Below are 12,966 nucleotides of genomic sequence, written 5' to 3' on the forward strand. Positions count from 1 at the left end.
TCACAGGATTATATATAAAACCTTTCCAGATGGATAAGAAAAAAAGTCAAGTTTCTATTAAAATGAAAAATAGCAGTAAAAGTTAATGCACCAGTTTCGTGTTAGATAATTGTAGATGTTCGTGTTTGAATACAGCGTAGATGAAGAAGATGATGATATCGGAAATGTTCATTACATTAATAAAACTTAATAAATTAGCAACACGTTGTAAACAAATAAACACTTACGGGGTCGAGTCCAGGCTGATGCTGTTGGCCTGTGTTGACGATGCCGACTTGTGGTTGGTGAAAGCTTGGCACACAGAGTCATCGATCACGTGATCCACCAGGTGCCCAATGGAGGACGGTCGGATCCGGGTGCCATCCGCAGCAAATATGGAACTGCAGGTGGCAGGCGACAATCAATCACAGTGCTCAGGTGTGTGTGTGTGTGTGTGGGGGGATTCTCGGAAAGGGAAACGCAAACCGATAAGTTTGCGTATATCCCTAAATATAACTGTATCATTTGTTTAAAAATCATAGAATTCGTTTTTTGTTCCTTAAAAAAATTAATGTTTTTTACTATTAATTATATTTATTAAAAAAAAAAGAATATATTTATAAATAAATAATTTTTTATTTACTTATTTATTTATTTATTGGGCAAGATGGAGGTACAGTGGATGTCATTGTCCTTGTCATTGCTCCTCCCACTCTCAGAAACATGCAGGTAGGTGGACTGGCTTCCTAAAATTGCCTCAAGACTGTAGATGTCTTATTATTGTTATTATTATTTGTGTTTATTTTATTTTTTTAATTTTTTTTTAGATCTAATAAGTATACCACATGTGGTCGCTCTCTGCATTCCTGTCATCCAGCAAAGTACTGAAATGCATCTGACTGTTTCGCATAAAACATGCTGAATTATTTTATTTTGTATACAAGAAAGCAGGTTTGACCTGAATGAAATAAAAGTATAAAATATGTATCTGTGAACTCACTGATTGGGCGAGCCCGGGCGCGAGCGGTTGGGCAGACTCTGTGTCTCCAGTCGTTCGTCTGAGAGCGAGTTCCTGCTCACCGTCTCCCAGTCTGTCCCACTCACCAGCCTCCTGACCAATGGCTTGCTGGGTGACCTAGGGTCAAAGGTCACCAACTTTAAACAACACTGCAGCTCTGGTGAGTTTCAGATGGTTGGTTTAGATGGTAGGTAAATTAGTTACATAAATGATGCTAGCCAAATTTGCAAAGTTGCATATACACTGTAAAAGGAGGCAGTGTTTTGATTCTCACGCTCATATGAAGTAGGTGAGAAAACATGAAGAGAAAAAGTCACGCCAGCGAATATGGTGATGCACAGACAGACAAGTGTGATCATCATCAGGTGTGACTTATGCATGCGGTCTAAGAAAAAATTTGTTACTCTTGCATCGTGGGTGCGAGGGGACCGAAGTGACTCTCGCTGCCTTGCATGCAAATATTAAAGCGCTTGCGGCTTTTTAAACTCTGTGTAATCCTCTCATGCTTGCTGAATGTTAAGCAACTCCACAGCACACGCTGCTGGTGTAGAGCATGAGACTAAAATAATGAGCCGATTCAGTCAAGCTTCAGTTTACATTTATTATAATGTCAAACACAAACAACAGTTAGCTCTGGTCCACTAATTTGTTTGGTTAGTGGCTTTCCAAAGACCTTATTTGTTTTTGCAACATAAAATTTTACTTCTCAGTTACTACAGTAGAGTTAGTGATGTCATCGGCAGCCCTAATAATCAGGAATGACAAAAACTTTTAGCTTGTAATATGAAAGCTTTCAGATTAAGGAAAAGAAGGGACACCGATTTGACCGAAAGCACCTTTAACATCAGTCCAAATCAATAGTGGTTAGCTAGCTGATGTGCTATAAAGTGAAACAGGGCTTCTTCAGCATCTATTTAGGGAAAAATTAAACAGAACATTTGGCCAGATTGTGTCTACATTATCTTTTAGTCAATAATAATTTGTTCTAGTTTCTTATCACACTCGCAATTATACAGATATACAGAATGTTGCTTAATATATTGCTTTAATAAAGTGGCATAGATATCCTAATATTCCTAATATCAGTTCAGGAGAATATCAGACTGGAGTAGGGAAGTAGGGAAGACTGGAAGGCTGAATTTTCCTTTTTTTAAAAAAAATTAATTAATATATTTATTCATTTTTATTTTTAGACCTTATAATCTAGTCCGTTTATTATGTTAATGATATGCACATACCTTACAATAAAAAAAGGTCATATTTGTAAACTGTTCTTATAACTCTTAAGCAGTTTTACAAACTCTAATAAAAGCTGTCTATGCTGACTTATAATCAAGTGTCCCTAGTTCTTTATGATTAGCTTTATTACTACTACTAATAATAATACTGTTAATAACAATAATAAGAAGAAGAATAGTATTATGGCAAATGAATGATTAAAAAATCTGAAAAATAATTTTAATAATTATTAATAAATATTACAGTTGAATAATAATAATTGAGGGTGGGGTTAGGGTTTTTATTGTGTTTTCAATGATTTATTATAGCAAACTAGCAATGGATTAGGAATAGAAAATAAATAACTGTAAAACTGTAAAACTGTAAATGTATTATTCATGTGATCATGATACAAATATTCAAGGGGGGGATATAATGTCTAGTTCTTATTATTCTCACCTTCCTCCATCCCACTAATCCCCCACGGAAACTACGACCCTGATCATAAGAGTGCTGTGTTTTTCAGTCTTCTTATTATAATGAGGAACAAATTCATTCTTTCACTTAATGACATTTGAAATGTTTCTCACACATCAGAGTTGCTGTGTATTGATTCACAGGCCATTAATGGCTGTGCGGTCCAGCATGTTGTTTTATTTGTTCTAATGAAGTCACACTTACTAACAAATTCATTCCTGAGCATTATCCTATTCTAGATAGATAGATAGATCCTGTGTCTTAATACGGTCGCTTCTATAGTGATATAGTATGTGTTAGTGATAGTGATATTAAGAGAGAAAACATTCAAATGATTTCAGTCAATGAAAGTTTGCATCCCCCCTTCTGAGAACTATTCCGTAATATCATAGAAACCAACCAGCGACTATATAACTGTCTATATGTTATATCTGTTGTAATTATTTATTCATTTATTTGTGTTCATTTTATAAACAGTACATCAAGATAGAATCCAGAGACCATGGTAGGGACGCAAACTTAGGCACTCATCTTACATCTCTGGTTTTGGCACATCATTTGCTAGACCTTTCTCTAAGAATATGCTGCTTGTTGTTCAAACAGCCTGAAAATTCTCCGGAGACAAACAATAAATAAATAAATAATACAACTGTGGTGATGAAACGCTCAGTAAGCTGTGTAACAGAACAAACTACAAAAGCTACAAAAAGAAAAAAGGGAAAGCGTATGAGAAGAATAAGTAGAAGATAGACTTAATGAACAAAAGCAAGTGAAAATATACCTGCTAGAAGCAAAGTGTGAAAGCCTTAGCCTCATCTTGAGTCCCAACATCATTTGCTATGACACACTAAACAATACTGTTCTTTAAAACTGAGAGGGTGTGATTATCTTCCCACACACACACACACGCACGCTCACGCACGCACACACACACACACACCCTGTGGAAGCTTCCTGTGTTACTGAGATGTATCTTTCTCAGAATATGTAACCACACACGCGCACACGGAAAACAAGATGAGGACTGAACGTGGTGGCGTCCCGCCCACATGCGAGGACATTTTATCCATTTCTTTTTTGCCTTTTGAGTAACTGACTGACTGTAAATACACAATAACACTCATTCTTACTGTAAAAAAAATATTCAGGATTCGGAAAAAAAACCCTGTACTGCTTCTCATCGGGGTTGAATCGGGTTTTGCGATCACACTAGACAACGTGGTTTCGTTTACACTACAGATAACCATTAGATAAGATTATTAACGACGAGCGTCATCTTTGTATTACGGATTTGTTATGACTTCCTGACTTCAGAGCTGATTTGAGAAGCACCCTTAAATGTACAGGTTTAAATTCTTTATCGGAAAACAGGTTTTAGCAATGATTACACATTTTTGAATCTGTTTAGAGAAACTGTCCCTCGTGCTAATGTTATAGATGTGAATACTTTATGACATGGCTTTTGGACCCTCTTACTTTAGAATATTTCACCTCGCCCCCCCACTTCCTGTAGTGTCTGGAATAACTCGTAGTGACTGCAGTCACTTTGCGGGACTAAATTTAGGACTCAGAACTTATGATTTTTATAATCTATGTATACTGTAATACTCAATAATAAAAATAAACAGCTCAAAACCCAAATGACTGGTTTAACATGTCCAAGTCAACCATAACATTACTAAACTTCAGAACATATTAAATATTTTATTTTATTAATTTGGTGTATTACCGGGCGAAGACTCTGTCCTTGACGCCTTGCTCTTTTCCATATTGGACAGACTGAGCCTCCGTTCTTCCGCTGAGGGGGAAAAAGAAATACATTGGGTGACTTGACTGAGTCACATTTGCTCCATCCTTATGTGTATCAGCACACTCGGGGTTCTGCTTGAAGGTCCAAGGGCTGGGTTCTGTGGCTGTTGATATATTTTTAGTGATTATATAGCTGGTAACAAACAGTAGGTGATTAATATAGTGGTTATATAGTGGGTGAATAGTGTAGTGTGATTAGTGTAGAGATAAAATAACAAGTGATCAGTATAGCATGTGATTAGCATAGCGATTATATAGCGAGTGATTAGTATAGTGGGGGATTAATATAGTGTGATTTGTATAGCAATAAAATAGTGAGTGATCAGTGTAGTGGGTGATTTAATATAACATGATTGGTACACAGTGTGATTAGTATAGTGGGTGATCAACACAACTGGTGTAGTGGGTAATTTAATATAACATGATTGGTACACAGTGTGATTAGTATAGTGGGTGATCAACACAACTGGTGTAGTGGGTGATTAACATAGTGTGATTAGTATGGTGGGCATTAATACAGCGTGATTAGTATAGAGATAAAATAGTGAGTGATTAGTAGAGTGGATGATTAATATTATTGGCGTAGTGATTGATTCATTTAGAGTGATTAGTATAGTGGGTGAATCATAATTTGAATATTATAGTGATTATATGGCAGGTGATTAATATAGTTGGTGTAGTAGATGATTAATATAGTGTGATTAGTATAGTGGGCAATTAATATAGTCGTTGTAGTGATTAATATAATGTAATATAGTGTCATTAATATAGTTATTATATAGCAAATAATTATTATACTGGGTGACCAATATAGTCAGTGTAGTGGGTAATAAGTATAGTGGGTGATTAATATAGTGTGACGAGTATAGAGATAAAATAGTGAGTAATTAGTGTAGTGGGTGAATCATAATGTGATTAATATACTGTGATTAGTATAGTGATTATACAGTATAGCAAGTGATTAATATAGCTGGTGTAGTAGGTGATTAAAATAGAGTGATTAATATAGTATGATTACTATAGTGATTATATAGTGAGTGATTAGTATAGTGGGTAATTACTATAGCGTGATTAGTATAGTGGGTGATTAATAGCTGTTTAAACAAAAGGTGATTATATCGTGACTGGGGATTCAGGGAACACCCTGAAGTGGGTGTCAACCTATCGCAGGCAGACATGCTAACTATTAAGCCAGCAAGCCCCCTGTGAGTGATTATACAGAGTGGCTGTTATACAGAGAGCAACATCCAATTAGGAGAAGCATGTGGATGCTGGTTATAGGCAAGGACACATAATAATCATTATTTTATGCATTTTCATTATCATTTCCTGTATCATCAAATATGATCACTTTTGATAATGGATTATCACGTTTGTTGCATGCCATTAAAAAATGAAACAACTAAACAAAACCGTAACAATGCTAAAAAAAAAACACGTTTGAGCTAAAACACAATTGAATTAGTAGTGAAGTTTGGAATATTTGACGGTCACAGTTTGTGGGTGTAGTGAAAGTCTAGCACACCTGCTTTCTATAATGAAAGGCTTTTTCCCTTCTTTCATTTTAAAGCTGAATCGGGTGAAAGGGAAAATCCCTAAACTGTGCAGATGGTCCAAATACTCTACGTGTCTGACTCTGTGGAATGAACTGCTAATACACCGTTTCATAGAAATGTCTGTCTGTCAGCTCCAGAATTATTGGCACCTTTGTTTTGTGGGGGAAAAAGGCTAGAAAAAAATGTCATGGTTCATTAGCTAAATTTAACCATAAGAGAATAATCCTGAGCTTTTCAATGGGGTTTAGGTCAGAAGATGGAGATGGGCATGTCAGAAGCTTGATTCTGTTGTCAGTACACCATTTATTTTGGATATGGGTCATTATCCTGCTGGAAGATCCAACATGAACAAAGTCCCAGTTGTAACTACCTGCCATTCTCCTGGTACCACTTGGAGTACTACTAAGATACCATGTATCCTAAGAGAGATGGGTCTCAGGTTCTTAGGAAAAAACAGTACCACAATATTGCAGATCCTCCACCACATTTAACAGTAGGGATCAGGTTCTTTTCTGTATAGCCACTTTGTCTCATCTATCAACAGAACCTTCTAATCAAAGTAGTGTCTTGTAAACATCTTGTGCATAGTCTGCAATATATCCTCCATATATCCCCCCATCTGCATATCCATCCATCCATCCATCCATCCACCCATCCATTCATATAATCGATCCAACTATCCATCCATATATCCAAATATCAACCCATATATCTATCCACCCATCCATCCATCCTTCTATCCATCCATCCATATATCCAAATATCCAAACACCCACACATCCATCCATCCATCTATTTATTCATCCATCCATCCATATATCTATCCAACTAACCATCCATATATCCAAATATCCCATCAATCCATCCATCCATCCATCCATCCATTTAATCCATCCATCCATCCATCCATCCATCCATCCAAATATGCCATCTATTCATCCATCCATATATCCAATTATCCAATCCATCCATCCATCCATCCATCCATCCATCCATTCATATATCCAAATATCCACCCACCCACACATCCATCCATCCACCCACCCATCCATATATCTAAATATTCCATCAATTCATCCATCCATCCATCCATCCATTTATCCATCCAAATGTCCATCCCTATATCCAAATATCCACCCACATACACATCTATTGAACCATTTATCCAAATATTAATCTATCTATCTATCTATCTATCTATCTATCTATCTATCTATCTATCTATCTATCTATCTATCCATCCATCCATCCATCCATCCATCCATCCATCCTTTATTTGTGCTCCAAATGCCGTCCACAGCGTCTACTTGTGAACTTCACAAGTACTTCATCAGAAAAGATTAAAGTACAGAGCAGTAAAGCAATAATACTTAAATAGACATCAACTCTGTCAGCCACTAACCAGTATACAGCATACGTGCATGTGCAAATGTCTATGTTCAGCAGTTAATGCCTCCTGCTTATATGTTATAGCGTCTATCTATCTATCTATCTATCTATCTATCTATCTATCTATCTATCTATCTATCTATCTATCTATCTATCTATCTATCCATCCATCCATCCATCCATCCATCCATCCATCCATCCATCCATCCATCCATCCTTTATTTGTGCTCCAAATGCCGTCCACAGCGTCTAACTGTAGATTTTAAGATTTGGCCATCCCAAAGTTCTACTGTCTTATACAAATCTCCACATTGAAGATTGGAGAAATGTTTGCCTTTGTCTTGTATCCTCTTAAAGACAGGTTTATTTAGATTAGCTTATTATTTTCAGATATGCAGCTTTTTATTTTAGAATGACTGTTGACGGTTCTTATCACGCAATTAGAAACGGTTCAATCTTACCAGTAACGGAACTTCGAGCCGAGAGTGAAGTAGTGCGTGAAGAAGTTCTTCTGGGGTGGTAAGGGCCGCTCCAGTCGGAAAAACGTGTGGTGCTCCACGCAGGCCTTCCATACGTTCTTACACGCTCTGTAGTTTGCCATGCTGTAGGCCAACAGGGACTCCCTGCTCTTACTCTGAGGATGTGAATCATAAAGAAAAGCAGGGATTAATAAATTATAAACTGAGTTGGATTAATAGTCAAACATGAATAAATTGATAATCATGAGTGAAATTATCATGAGCCAAAAGTGAAAATATATAAATAAAAAAATCCACCCTGCACATCAATATTTCTAATCATAAGATCTTTCTTTTGTGATGAAATTTCTGTGCTGATCGTTCGTTTTAACCTCGACATGTGGCTTTAATTTAAATTCAGTTTGAACTCTTGACTCTCTACCTAATGTGTACAATGCAGCAGCACTTTAGTCTTTTGGTCTGTCCGGCCACCTTCTCAGGCTGTAACTTCCACATTTATAATGGCTTCAACGCAATTGCCCTCATCATCTCTTGCTAGCTAACAAGCCGAGCAGTTTCTTAGTACTCTGAGCAAGTGTGTTGTAAAGCTGTGAGTCCAGCGTTTGTTCCATTTACATTTACACCATTCGGCAGGCGCCTTTATTCAGAGCAACTTGCTTTAAAGTCCCCATCAGTGAATACATCCTGATACTGGTTCACTAGGTCAAGGGTTAAGAATTCCACCAGTCTAAAACTCTGAGGTAATATAGTAAAAAAAAAAAGCACACAGACAACACAAATTGTTGTTTTAAAAGTCTTAATTTTAATACTTCATGAACGGTTAGGTCTGAAGACAGCCAGTGTCTCTAGCGGAGGGTCATTCCACCACCCAGGTGCCAGAACAGAGAAGAGTCTTGACACATGCCTTCTTTGTACCCTGAGAGATGGTAGCAGCAGTGCTAGAGGGTCGAACTGAGCTTTGAGGTCTGTGGGTCCATTTTTGGTACCTCCAATTATTCTGTTTTGAACATTGAACATCATATTATGTTTTTTCAAATTGTCATGATCTCACATGACATCTCTTGTGATGAGCTGGTAAAGTGCTAATGTGTTGCTAGCTTATCCAAAAAAGACACAGGAAGCACTGATAGCTACAGTTTACCCTACAGTCCTATACAGGGCTATAATTCACCTTAAATGAACAAACATTAAGCAGCACACAATACTGGAACTGGAGGTACCTTCAATGGTATATCTCTTACATCTTTACTGCCTACCTTTCATAATATAGAGGACCTTTAAAAGTCATTTAATTTGGAACAAATTCCTTGATAAAAAAAATGTATGCTTAATGATAGAACCCCTTTCTTTTGAGACAAAGTAAACAGGGAAATTCAAGATGCTTGAGGAAAAACATGAACATTCATTGAAGTAGTGGTGGAATTATATACATTTCGATTGAGATGTGCGAGCGCTTTATACAACAATTTGCGACGAAATTCCATTTCCAAGAAAAAAAAAAAGCTTACCGATTCTTTCCGGAGTTGGATAAAAAATTGTCTTGATTTGAAGGATATTTTGACAATTTTCACCCTGAGAAATGAGCATGTCAGAGGATGTGGGAGAAAAAAGGAAAAAAGGAAAGAAGAATAATGATTACCTCCATACAGAACACAGACTTAAAAACACAGGCATCTTTATAATTGTTGCATTCCATTATATCAAACAAAATGCAAATGAAATAAAAAATAAATAGACCCCCCAATAAAATTCTACCATATCCTCCATGATTTTTTGGAAAAAAATTTGGATTTTTTTCAGCCTGGATGCTGAATGGAGAATGGCTATCAAACTTTTTATTGGCTGGAGGTCATGTGACATGCCTGACTGCTGAATAACTTTCTCTTTGTTCTTTCTCAGAAAAGCAGCAGTTATTACAACAGAGTCATAAAACATTTGGTTTAGAAAAATTCCAATTTTGTGTCTTTGTACTGGAGCTAATCAGTCCATTCATCCATCTCTATCGATTCATCCATCCATTATTCAAACTATTCATCCGTCTATTTCTCTCCATCCACTGATCTCCATCCATCCATCTATCTCCATCAATAGATCCATTAAAATGCCCATCCTTTCATCCATCTCCAAACCATCCATCCATCCATCTATCTCCATCAATCCATCCATTAAACCACCCATCCATTCATCCATCTCCAAACCATTTATCAATTCATCCAACAATCCATCCATCTCCATCTAACCACCCACCCACCCACCCATCCATCCATCCATCTCTATCCATCACCATCCATCCATCTATCTCTATATCATTCATCCTTTATACCTTTATCCATCCATTGATCTCCGTTCATACATTTCCATCAATCCATCCATCCACCAAACCATCCATCCTTCCAACAATCCATCCATCTCCATCAAACCATTCACCCACCTGTCCATCTATCTCCATCCATCCATCCATCTCTATCCATTGCCCTCCATCCATTCATCCATACCTTTATCCATCCATTGATAAGCCAAAGAATAGTTTATTGTAAAGGACCCCAAAGACAGATGCTTTTCTGAGAAGTCTGTTGGGTTGTACTCATTTATACAGGGCAGTGAACTTCACAAGTACTTCATCAGAAAAGATTAAAGTACAGAGCAGTAAAGCAATAATACTTAAATAGACATCAGCTCTGTCAGCCACTAACCAGTATACAGCATACGTGCATGTGCAAATGTCTATGTTCAGCAGTTAATGCCTCCTGCTTATATGTTATAGCATCTATCTATCTATCTATCTATCTATCTATCTATCTATCCATCCATCCATCCATCCATCCATCCATCCATCCATCCATCCATCCATCCATCCATCCATCCATCCATCCATCCATCCATCCATCCATCCATCCATCCATCCATCCATCCATCCATCTATCTATCTATCTTTAAACTGTACATGTACTCACCATGAGAAATGGTTGACCCGTACCCTGTTTTTATAAATGCAGATCCCAGCTGCCATCACTCCAATGTGTACCTCAGCAGTGCTCTGGTCCTGGTTTACATCATGAAAGAGAACCTTGTTGAATCACCTTTTTTTTATTAAGATTTTGAAAAAAAAACAAAAAAAAAGCAATGGGAAGTTTACTAAAATTCCTGATAAAAACTACTTAAAATAAGCAGATTTGATTAGGCCTGCCTTTAAAAAAGACAGTTTATTGTCTGTTATACCCTATGTAGTGAAGACATATATACATTTGGTTCAGTCAACTCCCTAATCAGGGTGGTGGTGAGTCAAGTGGATAAGGCTCTGGGTTGTTGACCCAGCTTTTGGGTCTGTGCTCTGACCCCAACTTCCAAAGCTGCGATATATGAAGAAAGTAGGTAAGTATATGTGACAAAAATAATGGCTCTTTCTAATCTTTGCAGTTGAGGGTGTGCTCACTCTGAGGGTCGAATCCACACTCATGAGGGATAATTGTGGGTGTGTTTAGGGGCGGGGCAGGTTTGCATTTGTCACTCAGTTTGTACACACAGTTTCGCAAAGTGGGAGAGCTCTAGATTCATCCCTTTGCTGGTTTCACACAGAACAGGGTTTTCAAAAAATTTCAAAATTGTATGATTTTGCAATTCCCTCAATATTCGAAGGATCTTGGACAAAAAAATTATATTCACATATTTTCCAGATTTTGGCGGAGACACTTATTGTGACATCACTGCTATCAGAGAAAGTCATTACATACAGTATATGTCTTTAGGATAAAAAATAAAAAAAATATTGAGGGGAAAGCAGGTAGGAAGGGAGCATTACTCACTCGAGCATAGTGCAGTTCCACTCCATACAGCTCTAAAGAACTGGCAGAATTCAAGTAGTTAAACTCTGACTGAGCAGGAGTGAGTCCACTGAGGAAAGAAAAAAAAGAGAAGAGAGAGAGAGAGAGAGAGTGAGAGAGTGAAACATCATTTGTGCAGTGTGTAAGGAGACTCAATCTCAGAGTTTGGAACAATGAGCTCCCTTGTTCTAGCCTGTGAGTGTGTGTGTGTGTGTGTGTACTCAGCTGCTTCCTTTCTACACCCCCCCACCACCACCAACTTAGTCCAATCACGTTGTCTTTCCCATAATTCTATACAGAGGATTTCCACAGAGCCGTAGCCCTACAGCCCGTTTCTCTCAGCTTACGTGTGCTGCTGGTGCAGTTTGGCGACCTCCTTCTCAAAATCCTCCGGCGGATTTGGGATGAAGCTGTACTCGGAAAGGTAGTCCTGTGACTGCTCCGATTGGCTGTAGTCCCCCAGCTCGGCTGCAACACAGAGCATGCTTTGTGACCGAGGGCGTGCGTGTGAGAAAAAAGCCGGCGAGCACAATGGCTCCTTTGGCCTCTTTAAAAAGTCTCAAACAGCGAGGCTTCCAATTCACGTAAAAAAGTGTACCGCTGGGCCAAAATCCAAAGCCAGATGTTAAGACTCAACTTATTCTGCTTATTCTCACCAACATCTGAGCTGTCATTCATATCCTTCTATCTAAACATAAGCTTCTGCCATGACAGTAATCTTTATAAATTAAATCTCAGTTTAATTCCATTTACTTATGCAAATGAGCCTTCCATTTATATTCTTCACTAATATCTCTCCAGCAAGAGAATAACTATTGATAGTATTCTTTGCAGCGTGGTTTATGTCTGAGGCTTAAACTCAAAGTGATACTCACCCTGAACAGCGTAAGAGGCCAAAACTGCTGCTGCATTCTGGGGACACGGTAACCTAACAGACCAAGAGACAGACAAATTTACAACAAATACAAACTTGTCCTTTTGTTAGTCAGTAAATGCTATACGGGATTATACTTGCGTGATACATTCCGTACTAAATCACTGCTATGCTAAAGTCAGTAAAGGAGATGCTTTCAAAATGATTTCTGCTCATATAAAGTGTCAGCCTTCGTTATTGAGAAAAAAGGAAGCATGAAAACTTTTGATCCAGGTTGTTTTTATTCCAGACTGAATAATCAATAGATCAGTGAAAGAAGCTTGAACATGTGCCCAGTGTAGCCTCA

General features: G+C 37.7%; 1 protein-coding gene across 3 annotated transcripts in view; it reads right to left on the minus strand.

Moving 5' to 3' along the window:
• ptpn4b (protein tyrosine phosphatase non-receptor type 4b) overlaps positions 1-12,966 on the minus strand; it is a 39,253-nt gene that overhangs the window by 13,717 nt on the left and 12,570 nt on the right. For 2 of the 3 annotated variants that reach the window (XM_058381957.1, XM_058381958.1), the window contains exons 7-15: positions 12,622-12,674; positions 12,094-12,214; positions 11,729-11,816; positions 10,880-10,968; positions 9,434-9,497; positions 7,908-8,080; positions 4,422-4,490; positions 980-1,114; positions 228-380 (exon numbers count right to left, since the gene is read on the minus strand). In XM_058381957.1, the coding sequence (XP_058237940.1) occupies positions 228-380; positions 980-1,114; positions 4,422-4,490; positions 7,908-8,080; positions 9,434-9,497; positions 10,880-10,968; positions 11,729-11,816; positions 12,094-12,214; positions 12,622-12,674 (945 nt within the window). The remainder of the gene's footprint in view (positions 1-227; positions 381-979; positions 1,115-4,421; positions 4,491-7,907; positions 8,081-9,433; positions 9,498-10,879; positions 10,969-11,728; positions 11,817-12,093; positions 12,215-12,621; positions 12,675-12,966) is intronic. The other variant, XM_058381960.1, reaches the window with a different exon arrangement.

The sequence above is a fragment of the Hemibagrus wyckioides genome, linkage group LG27 (genome assembly GCF_019097595.1).
Source record: "Hemibagrus wyckioides isolate EC202008001 linkage group LG27, SWU_Hwy_1.0, whole genome shotgun sequence".
In the NCBI taxonomy this organism is placed as follows: domain Eukaryota; kingdom Metazoa; phylum Chordata; class Actinopteri; order Siluriformes; family Bagridae; genus Hemibagrus; species Hemibagrus wyckioides.